This window comes from Myiozetetes cayanensis, unplaced genomic scaffold (genome assembly GCF_022539395.1).
Source record: "Myiozetetes cayanensis isolate MyiCay16 unplaced genomic scaffold, myiCay2020 scf14, whole genome shotgun sequence".
Lineage (NCBI taxonomy): Eukaryota > Metazoa > Chordata > Aves > Passeriformes > Tyrannidae > Myiozetetes > Myiozetetes cayanensis.
In genome coordinates this window covers 2,912,652-2,940,223 of record NW_026087048.1, presented here as the reverse complement: position 1 = coordinate 2,940,223, position 27,572 = coordinate 2,912,652, and the positions used below count along the sequence as shown (strand labels likewise).

General features: G+C 41.8%; 1 protein-coding gene across 1 annotated transcript; it reads left to right on the top strand.

The window, feature by feature from the left end:
- The first annotated feature begins 686 nt into the window (after window positions 1-686).
- TSPAN3 (tetraspanin 3) lies at window positions 687-22,244 on the top strand. The gene is made up of 7 exons (XM_050309437.1): window positions 687-851; window positions 11,679-11,870; window positions 12,904-12,978; window positions 16,121-16,222; window positions 16,566-16,718; window positions 16,999-17,082; window positions 21,261-22,244. Exons 1-7 carry the CDS (start codon window positions 789-791, stop codon window positions 21,351-21,353), a joined length of 762 nt encoding a protein of 253 aa, XP_050165394.1. The 5' UTR covers window positions 687-788; the 3' UTR covers window positions 21,354-22,244.
- The last annotated feature ends 5,328 nt before the right edge of the window (window positions 22,245-27,572 follow it).

Sequence of the window (27,572 nt, the reverse complement as noted above, 5' to 3'; positions counted from 1 at the left end):
TTTCTTAACATTCTTTGCTCTTCACAGGCAAATACTACTCTCTTTGGATGCATCCAAAACGCCCTAACAATTGCCAACGCTTGCACTTCCCTCACGGTTTGTCGGGTTGTACAACAGGAGTGATGGTTTTTTTACTTCACCGGAAGCATTCCTTCCTCCCACCAGACAGGTGTCCTGACTGTAAAATGCGGGATATTCTCCCTCCTGAACACTCCTGAACACTCTCCCAGCCACGGCTGGTGCTCAGCTCCTGCCCTCAGCACTGCCACAGCCCTTCAGCCCCCTGAGGGCACCGAGCCCCGCCATCAAACCACTCCTCAGGGGGCAGCCGGCCGGTTTTTCACTTCCCTCACGATCCGAACGTCTCCTGAGGGTGCTGTCACTGGCTGCGTAGCGCAGCTATCTGCCGGAGGATGTTAATGTCCAGAGCGCTCCGGTATCTGCCTTACGACTGTGAGGTGTTCGGGAAATTACCGCTTCGTTTTGCTGAGACGAGAAGCGGGGATGTGTTTGTTAACAGTCTGAGTGCGGGGCGAGGGCAGGGCAGCGCTGACCCCCTCACGCAAAGCCTGACCAACCAGGCAGCCGAGCCGCGGCCCCTCCTGCGGGCGGGACCCCTTTGGGGGGGTTCGCCATCTTAGACGCCTCCACCCCCTCCCGCCACGTGACGCGCGCGGCCGCCATCTTAGGCTGCCCGCGCGGCGGGCGGTCACGTGCGGCGGCGCTGAGGGGGCGGCGGGGCCGGGCCGGGCTGAGCGGCCGCGGGGCTGAGCGGCGGAGCCTTCGCCATGGGGCAGTGCGGCATCACCTCCTCCAAAACCGTCCTGGTCTTCCTCAATCTCATCTTCTGGGTGAGTCCGCCGCCGGCTCGCGTAGGGCCGGGGGCTTCGGGTTTCCAGGTGGGGGAGCCTGGCGCTGAGGGCGCTGCGGGCCGCGCTCAGCAGCCGGGAGCACCAGCCCCCCCCCCCTCCCCGGCCCCTCATGGGTTCGGTTTGTATTTAAACTCTTTAACAGGCGTTCTGATCCTTCGCGGGGCTTGGTTTTGAGCCGTGGGCGCAGTCCCTTCCCTCCCAGCCCCCTTCCAAGCTCCAGGGTGGTGGAGCTGCCTCAGTAGCCTGGCAGGGAAGGTTTTACGGGCATTAAAGGGATCTTGAGATAGAGACTCTTGTGTAAGTGAACACAGCCGGAGTTGCGTTCTTGAGCTTCTCCGGCCTCTGGCAGTTTAATTTCTGTGGGCACTTTAATTTCTGTAGCGCTCTTACGGCCGTCTCGGGTTTGGTCCTCCACTCTAAGGCCATCCCAGAGATTTAGCGGTAAGTATGGAGCACCGTTTTCTTCCTGGCATTTGTAACATAAAGTTAGGACCTCTGTGTGTGTGTATATATATATATATATACACAGAGGTATACATACATGTTTTACGTATTCCACTAGCCACAGTGGCACTGTAGTATTTCTGCATCGCCGAAACCTCCCACAGCTCCAGTCACGCTGACAGTGAGACAAAAGCTTACAAAAGTGGAACAGTGGGTTGCTGTGAACGACCTTTCTCAGGATGGATGTACAGGCTGCAGCTTGGCACGGTGTGGCCTGTCAGAACGGCATAACTCTTGAATAAATGTAATCAAATTAAAGAATATTCTGTAGACTTTTCAGAATTCCTTCTGTGCATTTCGGTACTGCATTCCTCGTCCTCTGATCCCAGCTCCAGGAACAGAATATCCGTTGTCCCAGCTGTTCAAGGATTTCTTACGGGGGGAAAAGTCATAGTGGGTAACAAGATATTTGAACATAAAAGTGTAGCTCTTTTCAGCTACATCATTTAATATTGGAAGCTGTATGAAAGCTTAAAAGTGTTACAGATGAGTGTACTTGTCTGAATTTTTACAACGGAATGCCTCTCACGGGTGCCTGGAAATGAATCCATCGTCAGGGAGAATGCAACTCTCTGCATTCTCACCGGCATTTGTCTGTACAGCTGTTCAGGGACAGGAGCAGTGACTGTGAGGCAGATTTGGCATTAAGTGGTGCAGATTAGGAGTCCATAATTTTGGCTGAGGCTGTGTAGGCTCCGTTCCTTATCTTTGAGGTGAGAAGTAGTGACATCAACCTCTTGGTGCAGTCGTTTGGTTGGAATCTGCTTTGATGGGTGTGGCTTTTTGTTACATGCATAGTTGCAAATGGCATTTAAGAAGCTCTTTAATAGCTCCTATGTCATACCTGAAGTTTTGACTGGACTCAGTTTTCTTGAGTTGCGTTCTTGATGCCACCTTGAAGTCGATTTATGTTTAGTTGCTGATATCAATTAAACTCAGTTGTGAGTAAATGAGCACAAATTCTGTATGCAGTTTCTCCCCCACTCCAAAGGCTTAGTGATAGTTCTTACATTTTATTTATTAGAAAGGTATTGCTCGGTATTTGCTGCATTTAGTAATTTGATTGCATGTTGGAATTTGCAGTTATTCAGCTTAAACAGTGGTGGGACCAAAGTTATTTTGTGTAATGCTAAATCTAGCACTTTGCAATTTTTGATGACTTTTCTTTTGAGGCAAACTTGGCTCAATCTAAAATGGACAGATTGTATTTAGATAAGATGTACTTCATGTCAAATTAAAATGTCATCAATCTCATGTTCTGTAAACCACCCCCAGCCTCAGAAGTGAACTTGTGCTGATAGCTTTTTGGCAGATAAGTGGCTGGGTTGCTTGTGCTGGAACAACCTCACAGCTCATCAGCTGCATGTAGAATGAGGCAGACTTTCTAAAAGTGAGAGTTACAAAAATCGGTGGTTTTCCTTTCTTTAGCAAGTTACAAAAATTTCCTAAAAATAGGAAATCTACACACTTTGATCGAAAGCAGTAAAACTTTATTGTGAAATGGCAAAAGAGAAGGAATTCCAGCTCTTGGTTGAGCTCCTGTCATTTGTTGACTGAGCTGTGTATGTTAATATTTGGTGCCCATCCAGTTGACAGTGTAAATGCTTCTGTGCTGTTACAGAAAATCTCTTGCTTGTCACTCTTATGTAGTTTCACTTTTCATAATTAGATCATCCAGATTTCTCCTGAGACTTGACAATAGGCAAATGCTTATAATTGGTCAGGTAACTATGAAATCTCCTTTAAATAATGTTATAAATGTACTGTGTCTCTACAAGGTGTTTTATCCAAGTCTTATCCAAGTTTATCCATCATCTTCATGGTCATCTGTAAGAATAGCAAGTTGTTACTACACAGTTTGCTATCAGAAGTTCTGCAGGAGTAATAACTCACTGATCATAGGGAAAATTATAACTTCCCCCATGCTCTCCCCCACCCAGTGGGTCTCATATTTGTGGGAGGATGTGAATGTTCAGAGAACTTTTGGTATTTGCCTTACAACTGTGACCTGTTCAGAAAATTGTCACTGCTGCTGATGAAAGAGGAGAGGTGTGTTTGTTATATCCTGTAGTCGAGGTTCTAACTTCATTTCTTATACATTTCTTTCAAGCCATCTGAAGAAGGCAGATCAGACCTTGCTGACAGGTCACAGCCACTCATTCACCATCTACAACTACTGCTTTCAGTTCTACGAGTTCATCTCCTTTTGGAGAGCCTTGTGCTATGTGTTAAATTTTCCAGTTGACACTATGTAAAAGTCACCTTGTTCATGGTTTTGTGAAAACTTCTTTCATACCTTGTGAAATCCTTAGATTAAGTGTACTTTCCTACATGGTAATAATTACTACAGGGTTTTTATTTTTTTAAGAAAATGGGCTGTGGAAGCTGTCTTCTTGTCCTAGCAGGGCAGGTGCCAGTTTATCCTGTAGAAATCTGCATGGGCCTCATGCACCTTTACAGGTTTCTGGTGTGGTGCCTTGGACAGTTCAGCTGAGTTGCATTTGCAGGGGGGTCAAGCATCGAGTGCATTTTCTGGAGGTGCCCATATTGCCTTAAAACTGCAGTTCTGTGAGAAAACAACATCATGACAGTCAGCAAGAGTTGCAGAATACCGATCTTGCATGGAACTTTATTTGAATTTTGGATAATTTTGTCAAAGAGTGCTTAAGCTCTAAAGTACTTTACCAAGAAATGCATTGATAAGAAGCATCAGTTAAAACTTGCCCTTCTTAGAAAGTCCTGAGGAACACAGATCAGATTAAGATGTTTCTTAGTGCTTTTTTGTTATGAATTAATTTTGTAGTAGATACAATAAATAACAGAGGAAAAGCAATCCTTCAGTTGACCTTCATCTTGCTTTAAGTTTGCTCAAGATCTGTGTGGTCAGTTATTTTCATTTGGGAGATGCTCAGTGCTATGCTGTAAGGAAGGGTATTGCATTAAGCAATTGTGATGTGAAAGACAAGACAACTTAGAAATAAAGTCATGAAACTTCTAGTACATATATCATAATCAGCAACACTTTTGATATCCTGGTGAAATTGGTAATTACAATAAAGTGTTTGAGAATAGCACGTTTTTCAAAAAAACTTCTCTTAAATTACAAGTCTGCATGGGTTTGAAAGAGGAAGGAATAAATTTACCTGGAACAAATATTTAAAGACTGCTGTCAAATGTGTTTATTTTGTGCACTCTTTATTTAAGGCTTCGTGGTGTGACTTGCATAATTCAGTTGAAAGCACTTTGAAGAAATGAGGTGAAGACAAAAATGCCAAGGAAATGTTTTCACTGTTAGTTTAGGATATAGTGTAGCAGGATAAAATATTCAGAGTGCCGTGTAGGCTTGCTTCAGGAAAGGGGCTTATCTATTTTATATTCCCAGAGAATCTATGTGCTTTGACAGCCTGCTCTGCCAAAATAGTACCTCATATCCTGTGCTTGCTAGGAGGTTTTTAACTTCGCTTCTGTGTCCTCCTCCTGGAGAAAAGGAATGAACTCTGCTTCTGCAGTACTTTCAACTCAGTAGTTGCAGACTGTGTAGTTGTTCTTGCAGTTATTCAACTGACTTGAAATCCTTACTTTTCAGTTGACTAAGCTATGATTAAACATTCTTTGATATGATTGTTAAGAGAGATCTCAAGGCTTCAGTTGTGTCCTGCAAGAATTGCTTCTACAATTCTGTTCTCACTTTACAACCTGGGAATTTTCACCACAGTGCAGTAACCAGAGCTTTGGAAATGGTGTGGTGTTATCTTGGAGGGATCTGCACTCTCTCTAAAAGGAGCTGGAGCTATCAATGTGTATGTAACGTGTTTTGTTCCTGCTGGAAGAGAGACAATGCAGCAATGGGAAAATTCATTGAAATTTAGTAGGAGAAAGGAAAAGTAGAGCTCACTTCTCTCTTACATGTAACAATAAGCCCTGTAATTTCTCTGTCTTACTGAGAGCTTGAGAATAGTTTCTGATCTGGACTTTAAAACCAAACTTCTTGTGAGTTTTTTGGTGGTCAGAGGCTAAAATTGACAGATGAACCCAAAGGCTACTTGTCAGGAATTACTTGCCTGAAGCCTTTTTTGTCAGGAAGGATAGTCACTTGTGGATGTCACAGTTGAGTGGTTTGTGCTTCTGCTGCTATGGTAGTGAAGTGAGTGGATCTGCAGGATTGTGTAATGGTTTGGAATCCTGGGCATTAAAAAAATTAAAATTTTTAATTAAAAAATGGAATTTAAAAGTACTCAAGTGTTATGCCCTCTGGTTTTCCTTACAGTATTTGAACATGAATTTTCAGGTAGTAAACAAGGGCCATGTACTGATTTTTATTAAAAAGTACTTCCAGTTTGCTTTTAACTAACACAGTATCATTTATGTTTCTTGACAGGATGAGTTTCACATCTTTGCTTGGGATTTCTCAGGATTTTTGGCATCTGATCTTGAGCTTAAAGGGAGAGCTAAAACCTGTCAAAAACAAGTTGCAAAGCTAAATGTGATATCTGAGTAGTGCATGGGATCTGTGGTATCACTTTACCCGGTGAGCTTTGTAGCACAGAGTGATCATCATTGTTCTGTGCAGAGCAGGGAACCTGGAAACAGTGGAGTCAAGTTACAACCCAACCACTGAATGGTGTAAAAGAATGGCTATATTGTTACCTTCTAGTTAAAAAAAGGTAAAATGCTGTCTGCAGGTGCACTGCATCTTGCAGTTAGTGACAGGTAAAGTATTTAACACCAAATGCAGAAGCAGCCTGGCTCAGCCTTTTGCTTTGGCCTACAAAGCCATTGAATTTGAGGTGTTTGGGCCTGGTGTTACAGAACTGAGCGTGGTTGGTGTAGACAGAGCAGTCTGGCTTTACTTGGATGTCACATGGCTTTGTTTTGTAAGCCTTTAAGATAATTTTAATTGTGTTACAAAGTTGAATGGAATTGGTGATTTCCCCTCCCAAAGGATTTCGTGGGGCAGTCATAGCTCAGTGTTCCAGTTACATTATTATTGATGAGAACAAACAGAAGAGTGTCAGGAAACCGTTGGGTTCGAGGCTGGATGTGCATCAATTTTAGCAGCAGAGAAAATGTCAAGTACCAGTGTGGATTTGTCAGGGAGGGGAGTGGAGAGGAGAGAGACACTTGAGCAGTGAAGTGCTGAAAAGAAGGTAAGAGAAATAAACAGCAGAGAGATCCCCGAGGACCTTTGAGGTTCCAAATCTTCAAAGATTTTGAAGGTCAGAAGGCTGCAAGGAGAACTTAAAGAAGGGATGAGGGAAAACTCTTTTATCAGACAGTGAGAAGTGTGTGGGGGGAGAAACCACTTCTTAACGTGCTGTTCTCAAGAAGACAGGAACTGGGTGGCAAACCACAGTACCAGTGTCCCTGCTTGTGGGTAGGAAATGTTTTATTTGAAAAAAAAAAAAAAACGTATTACAAAGGCCGTGAGAACAAACATACACTTAAGGTAAACACAGGGAGAGGGAAGACTGTCTTGGGATGGGATCCAGGCAGAAAAGCTGATTGTGTGTTAGTGTGGAAGGCTTTTTTCTCACTTTTTCCTTCAGTTCTTTTTATCAAAGGTGATGTAGATGGTCTGTCGTAATATGACGTGTTTATTTAATAATCTCATGCTTGAAAGGGAGGGAATTAGCAATAATTGGGTTTAGAGTGGTATCTGTGTTACTACTGACATTTGCCAGTCAGCACTGGTAAATTGGCAGAAGTAGGAATTTATAGGTAGGTGTACTAACCAAAAATGTGAATTATTCCTTTTGCCCAATTGACTGTCAGGAGTGTTTTCTCCTAATACACAATACTTTGCTGCTACCTGCATTTTCTTGTTAAGAGAGTATGTGTTTTCCTTAAAACAGGGAATAAGATGTAGATTCTAAAGGGACAGATACCATTCTTTGGCCTAGTTAATTGAAAGAGTACCAAAAAATAAATTCACAATCTCTTTGTTACGGGTTCTGTTGTGGTCCTAAAGTGAAGAAAATTTCATAGCAAGGTGAAGAGTAAAAGTAACACAAAGGACAAGGCTTTGTAAACCTGCAAAGTGTTTGGACAAGTCTTCATCAGATCTCTTCAGGATCAGCATTAGTAGGGTCCTGTAAGGAAGCATTTGTTTGTAAATGAAGCTGCAGTGGCCATGGCTGATAAATAAATGGATCAACAGAACAAGTACTTTGAATATCTTGCTTAGTCATCATCTTGGGTAGCCACAGTTTTGGCTTTCAAACTGCTGCAGGTGTGAGCATCACTGAGAACACAAAACCAGTTCCTGGTGTGTGTCTGCAGCTTGGAAAACAAGCCCTGGGACTGTTCAAGGGGCAGCTCCACTGTGGAGCCCTGAACACCTCAGGGCATGTGAGAGGTGACTCAGTGACACAGGCAGGAGTTTAAGAGGGTCTGTTGTACCAGCCCAGAGATGGGAGGTTTACTCAAAGAACCTCGAATTACATGTATTTTTTTCCTATATGTATATGTATGCTGTGCTATAATGTATTGAATGATAATTTATCATTGTGTCATTAGATCTTCAGTTTTTCCCTCCAGTTCTTTGCATAATTGCTCAGCTTTAAATAACATCTTAGAGGTTCCTGCCAAAGCAATAATATCAACCTTTTTCTGAACTGTGAGAGGTCTGTGTTTCCTTAAAACTTGCCTCTGGTGAAAAGGATGTCAGATTGTTCCAACCTTCTGTCTTCACTGACTGTACTTTTATAGGAGTGTTTTTAAAGGTTAATTCATCATCAAATAGGAGTAGACCACTCCAGGTTCAGAACTGCAAACAACTGTAAAAGGATGTGTGAATGCTGAATAACCGGTCATCTCCCTGGAGGCTGCATGTGACCTGGCACAGAGTCAGGAGCTGCTGCCATCTCTATTCAGAGCTTTGAGCAGATTAAGTTAGAGAATTCCTCCTTCAAACCCTGTTCATCAAAGACTTGTTTGAACTGTGTGTAGTTCATATGTTTGGCTTCCATTTAATGATAGGAAACATGGTAGCTTTTTATTCAAATGTCTTTGAGTTGATCAAGTTTGGGCTTTGCAGATTTACCATTTACTCTTCAGGTTAATAAACACTGAAATTTGGATTATTTTGATTTATTTTTAAGGTATCCTTGTGTCATTGCTTGTGATACAGATTTGAGTTTCCTGAGATGATTCATTGAGCTGTGGATGTTTTAAGTACGTGGTACTGTGTTGAGGGTTTTGGTTTTGTTCTGGATTTTTGGAGGGTTTTGTTTGGGTGTTTGCTTTATTCTTTAAAAAGCACGTATTTAACTTTATTCTCATTTTGCAGCATGTTATAAATGTTCATTTAACTGGTGCAGCACTGGTGAGTGTAGAGGGCACACTTCATAGGAGTAAAACTGGCTCTTTGTTTTATCTGCTGTCATAGTGTTTGTGCATTATTTACATTAACACAGACCATGGTACCATGTGCTGAGTAGTTGAAAACTGAGCTGTGGAGAGAAGAAAGGACCTCAGGCTGGTCTGGTCCCATGGACCAAACACCTGTGAGCAGGTAGCACAGAAAGTGGACTCATCTTCTGGCTTAGTTTCACTCTAAGAGAGTCCTGTTACACACTCCTAAGGCTATTCAGTGATGCAGAGCAGAAGGTAACAAGTAAAGATCATCAGATGAGCAAAAAGGATTGCTTCAAAAGCACTTTTCTCATCCCAGCTATAACTGTGCTTTAGAGACCTCCCCACTTCCTGGTTTCGAGCAGGCTGAAAAAAACATCATCCCATGGCTGTGATGTGAAAGGAGAAGGAAAGGCACCTGAAACTTGTTTACCTGTAAACTGTCTGGGTGGTGGTGCTGTTTTCATTATTCTGTGAAAATCTAAGTATTGTACCTGTTCAGAACCAGTGTAAACTGTGATACACAGGGAAGGAGTTTTACTCTTCATAGCTCTTACAGCTTGTGCAAGCTCCAGCAGGCACTTTCGCTCTCAAGACTTCCTACCTTTGCAGATGATTTGTTGAAGCAGCAGCAGTAATTTTTAAGGGCATGGTCACTTGATCAAATAGAAGCAGGAACACCAGTTGCTCGACATTGCTCAGGAGCCCAGTGCTGTCAGGGATGAGTAGTCCTCATATTACTGTGTGTGGAAGGGGTTTAATGAAGTCTTCAAACCCTATCCCAAGCTGCTTTTAATCTGAGCAGTGTAAAGACTGGAAAAGCAAATTTTTGAATATGCATATGCTTCTTGAAGTAGGGGAGGAAAGCTAACACCTGTAGACATTTTTTTTAAGGGTAATTTTTTTTTTCAAACACATTCTTCAAATCTATGTGCTCATGTAGTTTATGAACCAGATTTTTCTTAGAAAAGGAGGAAGCCACTTAAATTACACACAAGAGGAGGACAAAGGAGTTCACAAATGGTTCTGATTTCAGCTTTGTGGTATATATTCTGTGCCTGATGCCAGCCACAGCTGTGGTTTTTCATCTGCCACCTTGCAATGCACCATATTTCTAACAAGCATTTTGGTTCTTAGAAATAGGAGATGACATCACTCTCCTGCCATTCACACGCCTCATTGCCAGGCAACAGTTAATGTAATTCCATTGTTCGGTGACACCACTTTGAAGCTTTGCTTTGTGCACAGAAAGTGTGTGTCTGCATTTTGCCATGTTGTACCTAACGTGGCAGGATTTGTACAGCTGGATTAGCATTTCAGCATCTCCTGTGCAAAGGGGTGATTTTGTAACAGCTTGTTCACTCCTGGCTGGAGATGATGTCTTGCTGTTGGTCTTTGTTGCTGAATTTTCAGTTTCGCTCCCCTTGTATCTGCACAGCACCTTCTTCTGGATGAACCTGAGCCTCCTGGCTGCTGATCTTAGAGATTCCTGCAGACTACACAATTACCTTGGCAGAAAGAGAGGCAGAGAGGTGAAATGGATTGCTCCAAATGATGCAAAACTGATGATACTGTTGAGCTGGCTCTTAATATCTCTTTCTTTCACATGGTGTTTCTGTAACAAACTGCTGCAGGGATTATTCCATACCTAAAGCAATACTGTGGTAATGGTTGTGCAGCTTCGTTTTCTAGGAAGGAGTTGCAGTAATATTGCTGTGCATCTGCTCGTGGTGGCAAACAGTACTGAGGTAGCAGGTACCAGGTCTGGTTCTGTGCACACTGAACAGAACTTCCCAGGGAGGATTGAGAAGACTTTGGACAAAGCCTTGACCAACCTGGTCTGAATTCATCATTGACCCTGCTGTGAGCAGGGAATTGGACTAAGTGATCTCCTGAGGTCCGTCCTGGACTGAATTCTTAATTCATTCTTTGATTCTACACTAACAGGATCCAACCTTGTAGCATTACAGCTACTGAACAAGCTGTGGATGTGTCTGTCTGCCCTCCTCTCCCTGCAGGGCTGGGGGAGTTACCAGGCCATTGAGTGGGAAAGGTCTGAGGGGCTTGCAGTGTCCTCCCTCAGATCAGAACTCAAGTGTGTAACACTCAACTGAGTGAGCTCTTCTGTCCAGGTACGGATTGGATTGTAATGGGGACACTGTCCTTTACAGAAAAGTGACATTCCCCTGATCAGAGCTCAGTCCTTGCATCTTCTGAGTGGGTTGTTTTAGCTTAGACTTGTATTGGGACACTAGAAAAACATGTCATGAAATAGTTAAATTATTGTCCATCGTTGCAGATCAATGTTTCATTCTGCAGCAAGTGCGAACACAGTTAGGAAAGACATTTGTAAAGCACAAATTGATAAGGCCCTTTTATTTTGAAATAAATGTGTGTTTGTTTGCTCCTCAGGCAACAGTTGTCTGTCCTTCACTAGGTTGGCTCAGTTTGAAGTTAATGAAGGTATTGATGTGTTGGGATCCTTGTAACTGTAGATGCAAGAGCTTTGACTCATCTTTTAAATCTCTGTAGTTGCAGACCTATCCCACAGGACTTGCAGTAACTTTAAGTTGATTTTTTTTTTTGTTAATTAAGGACCATTTGTACAACAATCCTTCTGAGAACATCTGTTTTACAAGCTTGTGGTACATGTTTCTGGGTATTTGGTTCTGTCTTAATAATCGATGTTTTATATTTATTCCTACCTGCCTTGTTGATTAGAATCAGATTTCCCAGTGCTGTGAACACTTCAGAAATGCTGTTTCTAGCAGTTCATCTTTCCCTAGCAGAGGTTAAAGCAGTGTGTGTATCTGTTCTGTTCTAACAGCAGACCATAGATAGCAATGGCCAGAATTTCAGACAAGACCACTTCATGTTGTTTGACCAAACAGTTGTTGGGTTGCTCAGGAAGGGTTTGGTGTGAACTGACATGTTGTGTGTGTGTTGCAGGCAGCAGCAGGCATCCTGTGCTACGTGGGAGCCTATGTGTTCATCACATACGATGACTACGACCATTTCTTTGAGGATGTGTATACCCTGATCCCAGCAGTCATCATCATCGCTGTGGGGACGCTGCTGTTCATTATTGGACTGATTGGGTGCTGCGCCACCATCAGAGAAAGTCGCTGCGGGCTTGCTACGGTGAGTTGTAGAGTTCTTATGTAGTGTTTACCTGATGTATATTTGGCTACCTTCCCTTCCTAACAAACTTCTAAAATATTATTTAAAATTTTTTCTAATCCTGTTTTACGGCCCTAAATGTTTTCCCTGTATATTTTGTTGGGAACATCTTGTTTCAACTTTCTGTTCCGAATAAAGGTGTTAAGTTAGGCAGTTCTAGCAGCAGAAGGCTTCTCAGCTTTACCTTTTTTAGAACTGTGGTAATGCCATTAAAAAATGTAAAACCATATGACTAAGTCATAACAGTTTTTAAATATCACTTTTATCTGTGGTAGTTGAAAAGCTGACATAGAGAGAGAAGGATGATCCAGGAACCTTCTTGTTTTAAGTGTCTTGCATCGAGGTTAACTGAGAGGTGTCACAGAGCCTAATTGTTTCCTTTGTGGCTCATTTGGACACTTTCTTTGCAGTGTTTTATGGAATGTGTTCCCAACATTCTAACTGTAATTTCATCTTGAAAACTAGGTAGGAAAGAAGATGGACCAGTGTTTAAACTGTCCCCACAGAGTTTTTGGGCAGTTCCTTTGTTGGCTACTCCATAGACTTCTTTACACTTTATTTTACACATGCTCTTAAATAGAGCAAGACAAGTGGATAGCTTGCTGTCTGTGCCAGTTGTTACAGAAGAAACATTCCCTTAGTCCATCTACCACTCTTAGCAACAGCCTGGGTGGCTCCTTTCTGACATTCCTGTTTATCTAATAAAGAAGATTGAAGGAAACACTTGATTAAAGCACTCCAGTGTGGTATTTTCAGTACTAATGACAGCACTTGCCCAACTGGGCAGCTTCTTATAAGTTGGTGAAGTTATGAACAGTAAAGCTTCTTGAACAAATTCTGGGCTCATTTGGTCAACTTAAGTGCCTGCTTTAAATTATCTGTTTAATCAAAGCCTGACCTGAAAAATTACTTTAAATAGAGAAATCTATATGTAGACTTTGGAAAGTAAATGAATAAAACTACTTGCACAAACACTCTTGATTGTATTTTACAGTTTGTGATCATCTTGCTCTTGGTTTTTATCACTGAAGTTGTGGTGGTGGTTCTTGGATACATTTACAGAGCAAAGGTAATAACTTCTCTGTTTCAGTAAATGTTTTGTTGTGACATGTGACCAAAATACAAAGTGCAGTCTTTCCTGTGTTTGATTCTGTAGAACTGTTAATGGGTATTTGTTAGGGGAATAAAAGCAAACCTCTAAGTGGGTGAAGTTGTGATATCAGTATCTTAAAAACTGTAGGCAAAAAGTAGCTGGAAGAAATCATTAACAGTTGAGGGGAGTAATTGGTACCTTTACATTTTCCAGATGGTCTTCTAATTTATTTATGCTTTCACCTTGTGAATGATTGGGGCTACACAATATTTGAACATAGAGCATATTGTTTTAATATGCAACAGCTTTATGTTCTCATGTCTTTTGGTGTGCAAACACTGCATAATAATGGAATCCATTGATTGTGTTAATGTGTGCTTTCTAGCTTTATACAGGTTGTGGACAGGGGTTATAGCTAAAGAAATTATTACTTCTCTCTCTCTGTTTGTTTAATGGAATTAAGAATCAGGACCAGAAAAACAGAATTAAATGTTTCTACCAGCATAATATATGGCAGAAACAGAGCACGTGGTATTAGAGATACCACAGTGTAGCTTGAAGAAAAGAAGTTTCTGAATTGCACAGTTTACTGGCTTTTGATGTGTCTGTATCTAAATTTTGCCAAAAAAAAAATCCCAGAGAAAGCATTTTAGCTATGACAGAGTATGTGAGCAGTGCAGGACACTCAGTGCTGTCTTAACAGCAAGCTGAACTACAGCACCCTTTACCTTTCTTTGGCCTTTCATGGCCATGTAAACAGCACAGATCTTCATTGTTCAGCATTCTTGCTTTCTCCTGCTATCCCAGGAGAAATGGTGAGGCAGAAATTAAGGAAAATTGGGTTGTTTTGCTTGGCTGACAAGGGAGGCTGCCTTGAGTGAGCGGCCAACACCATGACCTTGAAGTGCAAACTGTAAATACGCTGCAGAACGGGAGAAGTTGCTTCAACAGGAAGTGCTCTGTGGGCAATGCTTAAATTCAGAATATTTTTTTCTCGTGGTCTTCACTTGATTTCTGGTATCTTGGCAGTGAACTGAGATGAAGGTAATCTTCTCTTGGGTGGCAGCATGATCTTGTGTTAAGCTGTTTGTGGGAGTCAGTATTTAAAAACTGAATCTGTAACCTTTTGAAAGGACAGCCAGGTTTTGTTAGTAAAAATGGCAGTAGTATCCTGCAGTACTTAGCATCTTAAACTATTGTTTCACGTGCAACAGAAATAAATTTATTACCAGTGAACTGGCAGGGGAAATTTTTTGCCAGGATAAATAAAGCAGCTCTGTGCTTTGCTAATTTTGTTCTCTTGTTTCTGACATAGCGTGTGTACATCTGTGGGAGTTTTGTTTTGGGTTTTCTAAAGGTACCTGAGTCATGTTAGAAATACATTGTGTTAACTCTACAAACTTCCAGAGGAAAGGCAAGATGGAAGTCCCAGCAGTTGTTCATGAAAACTGTGGAGCAGAATGTCTCAAAGTGGCATTGTGCCCTTTAAAGTTAAGATACAGTTACTGATCGTGCAATCACTTAATTTTCGGGGGTTCTTCTGTAACCCTGTGTGTGCTGCTCCAGTTCAGACTCTCTTTCAGACCCATGTGAAGCATTCCCAGGTCATGCTGAGCTCTTCTGGCCTGCTGTAGTCTTAGATTCGTGCTGACCTGCAAAGGGAAGGGTTTGTAAGTGGCAGCAGGGATTAAACAGGTCCTCTTGAGGACCTGCTGGCTTTTTTTGCTCTGGGTAGATTGATTCTTCATTTTTCATACAACCTGCCTGTTAGCTGGAGCTCGTGATTTCTGTTTGCACTGTATGGAATTTGCATGGATTTCAGGCATAATGTTGCTGTAATTGAGCCATAAGCCAAATGATACACAAGCAAGCACTAAAATAAATGATTAAGAAACCTATATGACAAATGAAATAGCTGTTTTGTTATGAGTCAGAGTTGTAAATCACATTAGTTAAATCGCCAGACAGTTGATTTTAAGCTGGTCTGAAACAAGTTGCCTGTGCAGGCTAAATTGACTTTTATGCATACCTATCTTGATACAGATTTCCTTGTTAAGATAGGCAGCATTCTTGAGGAGGGGGTGGTGGTGGAATGCACTTGGTGCTATTGCTGCAGAAAATTCTTCCATTAAAGCATTTAAGCATGTGTTGACAAGACCTTCCTACTACAGCTTGCAAATCTGAAGAATATGCAGGCTTAGTGCTCAGTCCTAAAATGACATTCCTTGCACACAATTTCTGTTGAACGTGGTAGAAAAAAGTCGATTCAGAGCTAATCTTAATATTGCACAAATGTTTGTCTACACTAAAATTTCTGTGTGCTTAAGTCGTAGTTACAGTGAACATATTACTTAAAAGGTTCTAGTAAGGGTTTTTTTCCCGAACTATAAGAAGCCTTTTTTAGGGACAAGAGATGGTTCTTGGGTGGCATCCATTTCCACATGTACTTGACAGCATCCTCAGCAGTTTGACTCATCTGCAGTAGTTTAAAGAGCTATTCCAGTAACTGTTGCTATGTACATGCCTCTGGTGTTCCTCTGGAATTGTGGGAACACTGGGATGAACAGAGAGCTTGGTCCCTGTAGAGTCAGCCAAAAGGCATCATCTTTGAGAATTTACCTGGACTATATGTTTGAAGGTAAACAATCTTTTGCAATGGGGAGAGCAGGTGGTATGACTTACAACCTGGTGATCCCAATATCCTTGTTGGTCCCAAGGGGAATGTGTTAGCCTGGATGGTTATACTGGTTTTGGTTTGGAACTTTGAAGGAGGAGTGGAAGGATGAGTGCATGGTCTTAGGGAGAGCCCTTATCTTCATGGCCTGTCTGCCACAGTGTCATAGGAAAAACATGTTCCTTTCTGAGAGACACTGCAAAGCTTAAAATGTATGGAAGGTTCCTGCTTGGATTTTATCTCTCCCTCAGCTGCAAGGTAGGAACATCTTTGCAAAAGTCAAGTTAGAATTTTAGGGAGCTGTAGCACCACAGGATGCTGATTTCAGGTGATGGGGAGGTACCTTGGTCTCCTGAAATGCTGTAATGGGAAGTGAAATAGTTTTACACAACCTGTACTGCTGCTGGTGGTGAGCTAATGCAGATGCTTTCCTGCTCTTCCCAGGTGGAGGATGAAGTTGATCACAGCATTCGGAAAGTATACAATGGATACAATGGGACAAATCCTGATGCAGCCAGTCGTGCCATTGACTATGTACAGAGGCAGGTGAGGTGACAGGACCTGTAGGAATTTTTTGGTCCTTTCTGTCCTTAAAACACAGGTACTGTGTTGCTCTGCTACTTGTGTACATGGTCTTCCTCCATTCTGACAAATCTAGGAATTAGCTGAATGGACAATAAAGAGCTTAACTTGGTTAAAATTAATACAATTATTGCATTGTTGTTGAGATACGTTTTTGTGTAATTAGCTATCTCAATCTGTGTTTGGATTCAAATACTTAGTACTTAAGTATTTTTCTGCAGTAGAACATAATCTTAATATACCTGTCCTCTTAGCATTGCCATTGGAACTGCTGTCATATTGTCTCTCTACCTGTCTGATTTTCCAGCTGCGCTGCTGTGGGATCCATAACTACTCAGACTGGGAGAATACTGTCTGGTTCAAACAAACTAAAAATAACAGTGTGCCACTCAGCTGCTGCAAAGCAGCCCTCAGCAATTGCACTGGCAGCTTGACCCACCCAATGGACCTTTATTCGGAGGTGAGGCAGCCAAAGCATGAACCTGCACAACCACCTGCATTTTCTGACAATCATTTACTTTTCTTTTTGGGAACATCAAATCTTGGGTGTATTTGCTTTAACAGAAAGTAGATGTGGTTTTTCTTTTTCTTTTCTTTTTTTTTTTTTTCATTTGTGTTGTGTTAATTTTTTTTTAAGTGTTTAGATTATCTTTTTGCACTGTTCGATGCTTTTGGGTTTTTTTTGGTGTGTATCTAAATATGACTGAGAGATTGATAAATAAGAAGCCTGCTTGTTTCAGGGGTGTGAGGCTCTGGTTGTAAAGAAGCTTCAGGAGATCATGATGTATGTCATCTGGGCAGCACTAGCATTTGCTGCCATTCAGGTAAGAGGATGTGCCTTATTTGGTAACTTCTTTCAAATTAAATTCTGAACTGCTTCAAAGATAATTACACTTTAACACAGAACTTCCCAGCCTGTGCATGGTCTCAAAACTGCTGCTTCTTGCATGTGTATTCTGTTAAAAGTTGGAGGGAGGAACAGTCAGTGTTACATACAGTAATCTACTATAATGAAAATGGCAAATTATTTCTTGGAAACTAATTATCTAGGCATTTAAGTATCATGAACGTCCTCTGATGCCATTTAACACTGGAAGAATTTGCATAGTATTTGGTTTTCAGCTTTTAAACAAAGTAGCTCACACTTCATACCATTTTAGAGGTACATCAGCTTAACTGCTCCTCATGGCATACAAATTCAGGATCACACAGGAGATCCACCCAGGATTTGGTAGTGTTCTCTTCTTGTGCAGCTTTGCATTGTGTCTTGAAGATTTCTTGGTTTCTGGACCTAAGCAAAGGGGTTCTAAACTGAAGACCTTAATTGCAATTACCCTGGTTATGAAAAAGTAACTGAGGAAATAGATTCATGTATATATTAGTATTTATTAAATTTAAAAGAAAACTAATTAGGGCTGTCTATTAAACACATTTGTAAAGCTGGAATTTTAAATGCTTATCTGCTTGGCAGACTCAGTACACTAATGACATTTATTTTCAGGCTGTGCCAATGTTTTGGTCTCTGAGCAATGTTGTACATGCACTGAATCCCAGGAGACTGAAAGCCAATTTCAGAGTTGCTTTTGCACCCCTAATAGTATTTGAATTTAAACAACATTGTACCTGTTGAGTCTGAAAGTTCAGGTACTTCTGTTTCCAAAAGCTTTTGAGCTGGACTTTGTTTGACGGTCAAACAGTCTTTTACAAACAGTCTTGTGAAAATGTGGTTACACTTCCATTTCAGTGCTCCAGGGATATACTCACAGGTAACTCTGTACACAGAGGTGTTGAACTGTTCAGACCCCCACTACCCCACCTCTGAAACTTCAGATTTGGTGAGATCTGTGCTCAGACTCCTGAAGGGACAGTATTTTTTTAATTGCCCTTCATTCAAACTTTAAAGCAGTATTTGGTCTGCTTGAACACTGAAATATATTTATGTAGTGTAAATGAGTGTATTTATCACAACCAGGGTTACTGTGACAGATTTTTTTATGTAGGAAAAAAATGCTTGTTATGAGGCTGAGTGAGCTGCATCCCAAGAGGAGGCATTCTTCCTAATTTTGGAGTTTGCAGGTTGATAAACAGGTCTGCCCCAAAATGCAGCAGGTTTTATAATCCTCTCTGGGACTGGGCCAGAATTTCTGACACACATCTGCAATGGCAGTGTGGCCACTTGCATCCTGTTCAAACTGTTCCATTATTAATTTCCTGAAACTTGACACAAAAGTTCTGACATCCTTTTCTTTGTAATACAGAACTTAAATATGTCCTCAGCAAAATGGTCTGTGGGCTCACTGCATGAATGGCAACTTCAGCACATGTTCTGTAAACTTAGAGCAGTAATTACGTTTTTCTTACCTCTTGGTGTGTTTTACCACCTGTCCTGTACTTGCTGCACAGTCCCCACATTTCATGTTATGCAATAAGGCTGCCCAAAGTTCTCCATCTCTCACAGCCTGCATGTCAAAAGACTGAGAAGACTATTTTTGCAAGGCTTGGAATTTGCATAAAACTTAAGTCTTTTTCAGCATAGAATTAATTTTTGGTATGTTCATGTTTCTGTAACCATGGGGATCCTCCAGTGTGCAGCAATTCCCTGGTCCCAACCCCAGTGACAGCACAGAACTATTAATTGTAGTAGGTGAACTATTGTTGTAGTAGGTGATCATTTACAGATGGCACATGGACATGCAGCCAGTGAACTTTTTTGTACCAAGTTGGTTTGAGGAAAGATTGGGCATACTGCTAGCAGGCAAATCCTAAAAAATTAATAAAAAGGCAAAGTAAACAAACCTTCTGAATGTGACAGATGTCTAAACTTTGAGAAGAGTTGTCAAAGAGGAGGATGCATGGATCTTCCTTCAACATGAATTTCTAAAATATTTTTGTTCACAAATAATTTAATATTAACAATATTAATAATTGTTCACAATATTAAATAGCAAACAAAGAGAAACAAAATCAAATGCCTTCAGAAGGGGGTTTAGAGGCACAAACATATTTTTTAATGACATGATAAATAATTTCTATAGAGGAAGCTGAAATATGGGAGTTACTTCTGTGTTTACAGTGAACTCTATGAATATGCTCAGAGGCCTAAAGGATAGAAATTGTTTAAATAGTATGAAGTTTAAATTGAATGAGGTTTTATTATATACCTGATTGTTACAGGTTCTGCACAATTGTATAAATTGAATGTCTTGAGTGAGTCACTGAACAGGGTTATCTACGTGCAAATAGCTGCAAATGGGATGGAACTGCTTTTATTCATTCAGTGTCCAAGTTTAGCAAAAGACTAAACAGGGTATTTCTCTGAGCACACTCTTTCATTTTAACCTTGTTTTACACAGCAAAAAGATGAAGTTTTTGTGCTTGCAGGCCATGAGCCTTGAGAGTTCTGTAGCCACTGGCAACGACAATAAACCCTCCATTTAACAAGTCTAACTTAAATGGGGTTTAATTGTGGATATTCCCTCCTCCTTTAGAAGGGCTGTCCCTGAAGAGTTACTCTCATGTAACTATTGTTTTTTCCCTGACACAAATATAACAACCTGAGCACCCTGATCTAGTTGATGTCCCTGCTCATTGCAGGAGGGTTTGATTAGATGGCCTTTAAAGGTCTGTCCCAACCAAACCATTCCAAGGTTCCCTGATATTTGAGGGTCTGTAGGTGAAGAGAAACCACCTGAGTGAATAAAGGTGCTGTTTTAACAAGCTGCACTGCCATGCTCTAGGTCACTCTCCACATGCTCTTTTAAACCTGAGCTGGTTTCTGCTGCAGATCCCAAGCAGATAATGCACTCCAGACAGAGTGTTGATCTTTACAGCTTGTTCCTTTTCAGGAAATGAAAAGCTTACACTGGAATTTCATCATGCCTCTTTCTGATCACTGCTTATTTAGATTTAGGATGTGTAAAACATTGTCTCCAGTCTTTCAGCAGACTCAAGTACTGTGCTGTGTGTGCTATCACTTAGTTTTAAAACTTGTTATACATGTGATGCTTTTGCATCAGCCTGTATTAAAAAAGTGAGTAATTCTCTTTTCGTCCCAGTTCTATTTTCACTGGGCTTTTGCTGTAGTCAGTGAGGAAGATTTACACTTGATTATCTGCTCAGCCAGTTCAGTCTTGTTTGCTTTCTGTCCAAGAGGTTTTTTGAATTGTATTTCTAGAGTGGTTTAATTTTTGAAGAAACCACCACCTCCTGGGTGATGCTGTATGATCCAGGGCTATGACAGGAGCCTCTTGAAGTATTTGCATCTGTGAATAAACTTAATAAACTTCTATGCATGTGACCAAATCAACACAATCTCTTACTTTACTAGAAGCTATTGCTAATTACTGTAGGCACAGAACACAACACTACACCTGGTATTTTTTTAGTAGCTACAGCCTTCAATAAACCTTCAATAAACATGCAACTTCTTTAATATCATGCCCTATATCCCTGATTATTCCTGTGGTTTGAGTCTTGTAAAGGGTAATCACACCCTGAATTCCTGACAGACATGCCAGCACAATTGTGGTACTGTGAATTTTAACGTGTCTAAAAGTGAATTACACTGGATTTTAAGCTTTCTTCATGTTAACAGAGATTGAGCATTTGAAAGAGGTTTCATAAAACTCTGTAAAGCTTTACTCTTTCTCATCATCGCATTTAGAGGCTGATACATCTGAATTTCACTTGGATTTTTCATTCCAGATAACAGTATCTCAAAATCTGTACCTTTCATAAAACTCAGGGTTTCTTCCATTTGAATTATTGAGGCAGAACACAAGGGGCTGAGCACAGAAGTTCTCTTAAAGCTGTCCAGGATAATCCTGGAAGAAACCGAGGCTGGAGTTTGTGGCCCTTGCTTTTTTGCAGCAGGAACCAAAAATGCTTTGTTGCCGTTTGCCTGTGGACAGTGACAGTTCAGAGAGCGTGCTGGCAATGTCTGTGGGGTTGTGTCTTGCAGTCCTGTCGTTGTTCTCAAGCCTGTTCTGTTTTTTCTCCGTAGCTTCTGGGCATGTTGTGTGCCTGTGTAGTTCTATGTAGGAGGAGTCGGGATCCTGCCTACGAGCTTCTCATCACTGGTGGAACCTATGCCTAGAAGAGAACTCAAAGGTGCAGTTCAATCTGACCCCACTTCCGTGGAAGGGGGATGGGCCAGGTGTTCTTCCATAGCTTTTCTTGCCCTCAGCTTAGTCCAAGCACACCTTTCAGAGACGAGGGCAGCGATTCCGTGCACTGGTGACGGGCAAAACAACTCAGCTTTACACAGACCCCTCCAGTTACCTGTGACTTTCACTGTTTTAGCCAGCTGTTCATGTATCTCAGTGTTTTAGTATCCTAGGAAACTTTCTAATTTCAGATCCATTTGCAAGTTAAGTGTAATTTGGTTGATAGGAAAGTCCAAGGATGTGTGCCTACTTTGGTGGATTTACCTCGAAGCATTAACTGGCTGAGTCTTGCATATTGAGAGAAATGTCTTAAACCTTCACTACATGGAACTTTTCTTGGCCAAAGTTGTACAAAGGAAGCCAGCTGTATTTAATTTGAGAAGAAAAAAAAGTATTTTAATCTTGCCCCTCACCAGTGTCACTTTTAGGAAAAAAAAAAAATTAAAAAAGAAAAACTCTAAAGTGAAGTCCAGTACACTTTATATATAAAGAAATTGTAAAAAAAAAAGACAGGACTAACTGATTTTAGGATTATGTTACTGCAGTTCTGACCTTCAGAGATCCAGTCTTTCAAACATTAGTAGTTTAAAATACAAGCTGGCTTTTCAGGAGTATAATGTATGCACTACTGTTCTATAATGAAATATTTCATTTTTCTATGAAGAGCGGTTTTATGTGTTGAGTGAACCTGTTAGACTGTAGACCTTACATTGGTTTGGAAACGATGTAGCTATGTAGAGTAGAGAAGTAGTATGTGAAAGTGATCTCAACTGTAAATAGTAAACCTGATTAAATAAATCTCTGTATATCCTCCCTCTAAACATGTCTTGTGTTCTTTTTAAGATTGCAGTGTATTTGGTCAGATGAAGTCCTGGTGTGCTAAACACACAAGCTTTAGTGTGAAAACACCAGTTTTAAGTGGCTTCACTTCATAGATCTGTATTTACAGTTTGGTGGAAGTTTGATTGTATCATATTTGTTCATTTTATTTGAAACAATACTGAAGGAACACGGCACAACAAATTTGGTTGAGCTTGATGGAACGTTAACATCTTGTGCATACAATTAAGGAAGAATCTGTTGCCTCTCAACAGCAGGTAATGAATAGCCTTTACTATAACTGCTGTATGTTAATTATGTTTTAATGTGTCTTACATTATTCACATGCTTAGTCACTGCTCTATTTTCTGTGGCTGCAGAAGCCAGGAATGTTGAGAATTTCCATATGTGTTTTTCATGCAAAGCAGACATGCTCAGCTAAACTGACATCAACATAATACTCTCAAACACCTAAAGAACATCTCTCAGGAGAAGATAATTCTAATATGCACAGTCTGGTTTTTTAGGCCAGTATATCTTGTGGGGGATTTCAGTTCCTCAGAACTGTTACACTGCTGTAGAAGTGTACTTGTGGAATTCCATCCTAACTTCTAGAGATGAGATGTGCTCTTGGGGCTTGGATTTTCATTCCTATTACAGTATGTGTGGCTTAATAACCTGCAAGGCCTCCTGACTGTGGCATCAAATTTCCTGGGTGCAGTAGCAAGCCTTGCCAACAGGATCTGCTCTCAGAAGTGTTGATGAATTTGATTATCTTAGTGTTGTATTGCATATTGTAAATATGGAACTAATAAGATTGAGAAGACCCTGGCTTGTAAAAGTCAGAATGAGGGGGGAGGGTTAGAACAGCTCTGTGTTGCACAAAATGAAGCTGGGGATGCTTCAAAAAGTAGTCAGCTCTTAGTAGCTACAAGGCAGGAAGAAACTGCTGTCAGGAGCCTGCTCAGAGCCCTTTGGGGTGGGGTTGTACTTGTTCATCTTGCTGGAAGACATGGATTTGAAATAGAGATGACTTGACAGTCCAGCACCAAGTACTCTCATGTAAATCAGGGAAGTCTCTGCTGCCTCCTGAAAACACAGAGAATCCATGCTGGAATGGGGAAACTTCTTCTGAATCTACTAAAATATTTTACATCATTTTGGCATAAAACTCAATCTTAACAAAGCCCAGCCGAACTCTAAACTGTTGTGAATCAGGTTTTTCTAGGAAACAGTGACCTTTTTGCATTGCACAATTGGTCAGTTTAGGTCTTAGATGTGCTGATGAAGTTATGGTGGTGTGTTGTTTGGATTTTTTAAAATACAGAACCAAACAACACCCAAGAAAAGCCAACTGAACACAAGCTTGCAGGGGTCTAATACACCACATTTTGTATGACTCACTGAAGCTAGGAACAAGTGGTGGAGGTCCACCTTCCAGTACTGACTAGTCTGGTTGCTCAGTGCTCTGTTTTCCAAACCATCTGTTAATTTGACTTGCTCAGTGTCTCTGGCCTGCACTTCAGTTCTTTACCTTCCTCCCTGCCCCTCTCCCTGTCCTTCCTAGCTAGTTTACAGTCCTGAAACCTGAGTGTGAACACCATTCTCCTTAACACTTCAAACATGAATTCTTCATTTCTCTGCCAACTGTAGCATCACTGATTAATGGCCTTCCTTCTTCAGGCATAGAACCCACATGTATTTACTATTTTTAATGTCACCATTTTAGCAAAGGGAATATGAAATTTCTTCCCTTCTTTGTGGAAATCTTACATATATTTGAAGATTTTTTTTTTCTATAACTGTTAAAACAATTGTGTTTAAATTATAGCAAGTGAAATACAGTTGATCCATCAGGAAGTACTTACTTTTCCTTTACTAAAAAAATGAATAAACTTTGGATTGCATTAGACAGTGTTGGTGTGGTTGTAATTTGGCCTTTCTGATACATTCATATCTCCCAGTGTATTTTAGGGGGCAGGGGATTACTCTTTTGCATTGTAGCTCTTTGTTCCATGATTCCTGTGTCTGATACTTTATGTTCTGTTTGAATTTCTTCTTGACTTTCTTGTAGCTGAAGAGGCTGAGAGGGCTCAGTGTAGACTGCAGATGGAATTACTCAGAGTGATGGGATATGTGTGTGCTGTTTGGAGCACACAAGCAGGCAGCTTGCCTGCAGCAAGAAGTCTGACCTGATCCAGAGGGTTTTAACCCACGGGGCTATAATTACCTTCAGGGTTTTTTTTAATTGAGTTTGTTTTTCCCACTGCTGTTCCAATGACTTAAATTCATTGCAGTGTGCAAGTCCTGGGCTTTACAAAGCCTTTCAGCAGCCTGATGTGAGGCTCCTGAGAACTGCAGAGTCTCAGTCAGACCATAGGTCTGGTAAGGCACGGTCAGGTGTGCTTGTTTTACTGATCAAGGAGGGGGGGGATGGTCTGACAAGCTCAATTTCCTGCAGATTCTTCAGTACTTGGGAGTTTCAGAGGTCTGAGATGAGTATTTGTGCTAACAATGCTCATGATAGCCTTCACAGTGCAGAGCTGGTGGATCTTGTAACTGATTAATCTTGGGCCCGAGATTAATCCCACTGGAATGCAGTGGAAGTTGCCAAACTGTCTTGGTTTTCCTGTGTGCTGCATCCTGTAACCCCAGCACACACATGTGGGTCACTGCAGTGTTTTAGCAGATTGACATCTGAGCCTTTGAGTTGCTTCTCTCAATTTCTGCTCTTCGGTGCCACCTGCACTGATAGAGCAGCTGCTCTTTCTACACATAATAAGCTTATTTCTACTCCCACAGCCTCATTCAAAACTCATCTTGCTAATCTTTTCCTTGCTGATCCCTGCACCCTCTGATAGCTGAGCTGTTGCCTCTGGAGCTGTATGGAGCAGTTGGAAAGACACTTGGGGGGCAGCATCTTTTAAAACATGATCCATGCTTTGCTGAAAGGCAAGAGAGCAAATTGCCATCTGTGCTACATCTGCACTGGTGCTGGCACAAAGCTTCCCCTGCCAAACTGCTCCACTTGATGCAGTGACCTCTGAAGTGGCTGCAGGTTGCTGCAGGCCATGCCTGGCTGTGGGATGATAAGGTGCTGGCACTCTTAGCCTGTTTCCCACTGTGTCATGTATCATTCTCATTTCTGGACTGCTTCAGGACTGATCTCTCAGGTCTTGTGATAACTGGGTTTGCAATTTGTCCATCTCAGTTTTGGTGATACTGGGGACTGATTAGGAGAGAGCAAAATCAGCAGCAGTACCAGAATTGTGTTGCTGCTGATTTGTTGGAGGTGTGGGTATGGGCTGATTTTGATAGGGTAGTGTCATAGTTTGCCTGTGCCCTATACCAGCAGTAGGTGTAAACTTTGCCCTCCTACCTCCCCATGAAAGGAATGTGCAAAAAACCCACAAGGCACACCTGGGGTAGTCCTGTAACAAGTCATGTGTCCTTCTGTATACCATAGCACGAGGTTTAGTGCTCAAAAATAAGGCTAAATGGAAGGCTGCTTGTTATTAATGGTGGAGGAGGAGATGGTGCTGGGGAAGCACAGCTGTACAGCTGCTCCTGGGCCATGTGTTCCACCCCAGGCATGTTTAAGGGCTTGGCAGCTGTCTGGGGTAGCAGAGAGAAACATCAGCTACAGTTTACCCACCTGTTTCTTCACTTTCTCACAGTGGCAGTTGCCTTCACAATACAGGTTTTGTGCTCACAATACTTCTTTAGTTCAGGCATAAACCTTTGGTTTAGTCCTTGCTGTGACTGCAGTAATCCCTGCTGGCTCTGTGCCTGGTGACAGATGTTGCTTCCCTCCCTGTCTGACCTCCAGGGCAGGAGTTCAGCTGTATTGTGGGGGGGGTATTTACACTGCAGATGAACACCAGGTACAGTTTACCCATCATCTGTAAGCAGGGCCAGGTTTTGCAGACTAAGCGTGGACATGAACTTGATCTGCATAAACCATTGCAGCTCAAGTGTGGGGACCTGAGACTCAGTGATCCTTCTGGAGCGAGCAGAGAACACTTCAGCCAACCTTCACCTTCCTGGTGTTACACACTGGACCACACGTTTTCTCTCACCTGCTTCTCTTGACCCTGAAGGCTAAAACAATGTGTCAGAGAGCTTTTGAGTTGAAACCTCTTCTTTCTTTGCCGGAGGGGAGCCTGCAAACTGGGTTGCTGCTGGTAACTGGTGAGCCAGAGCACTGTGTGGCCATGGAGCTGCTCCTGTTGACTTGGAGAACACCCTGTCCTTGGGAAGCATGTTTGGTGCTAGTACTAGCCTGGGACTCCATGAAGTGCTTTTTGCTTTGAGTACAATATCCACTTCAAAAGCTTAAAACCACCATTTAGCCTTGATGGCTTTGTTTGCTACCCCCGTTCACTAACGCTGGGAAATGGTGCACTGAGGGTACGTTAGGGACACTGAGCAAACCTAAGCTAAGTTTAGAGCTTCACAGCTGATGAGTGTTGTGGTTACCAAGGTGGCACCGGGCCCTGCAGAGCAGGGAGGATGCGTTTCTCCAGATGCCTTCTATCCCTCTTCGGTTTTGAATCCCCCCCTGGCTGCTGAATGGAGCAGTGACCTAGTAAACCTTTAGCTGCCACTTAGCAGAACAAAGTCACTGTCGCTTAAGTCTCCCTTTCCTCACCCAGGGCTCAGACACAAGAAGGGCTGTGCAGCCCTTCTCTAAAGACAAAGCATTTCTCACGTCTATCAGTGCATTGAAAGCTTTCCCATTCACACTTATGTTAGCATTCTTATCCTGGCAAGGTTAAAGTTCACCAGTTTCCCAAGAAGTTCCTCCATGGGCTGTTTTCGGCTTAAAATTTCTGAACAATTCTTCTTTAGATGCAGCTGTTGAGCGTTTGTGCCCTTGCAGAGCGGAAGGGAATGCATTGTGCCCCCCCCACACCCGCTCCCTACACTGAGTGTGTCCATCTCAATCTGCAACCCCTTCCTGAGAGCCATCCAGTCCTATTGCAAAACAAGCGCTGTGTACACAGTGTCATTTGTCCCTTTGCACAAGATCTTCCTTTGCAAATATTGATCTGACCACCACCCAATGGCAGCCTGTTTAGAGGCGTCTGGGATTGAACAATCACCAAAATGTGTGCCAGGAGAATTTTCAGCTCCTGACATCAGAGTGCGTTACAAGCTCCCCGCGATGAAAACTGAGGTGTGACTTCTCCAGTCGTACCTTCGCTTCACAAAGTCAATTATTTATTTATTCATTCATTCAAGGGCTGTTTGAACAATCCAAGTGTGTAATCCCTCCCTCAGGAAATTTCATTCAAGTTTAGGCTGGAATGTCTTCAGCCGCTGCTGTG

Bases quoted from the DNA above. Each gene is read 5' to 3' on its own strand.
- TSPAN3 (XM_050309437.1), top strand. From the start codon at position 789: ATGGGGCAGTGCGGCATCACCTCCTCCAAAACCGTCCTGGTCTTCCTC. The intron at 11,871-12,903 runs GTGAGTTGTAGA...TGTATTTTACAG, and splicing joins GTCGCTGCGGGCTTGCTACG to TTTGTGATCATCTTGCTCTT. The intron at 12,979-16,120 runs GTAATAACTTCT...TGCTCTTCCCAG, and splicing joins GATACATTTACAGAGCAAAG to GTGGAGGATGAAGTTGATCA.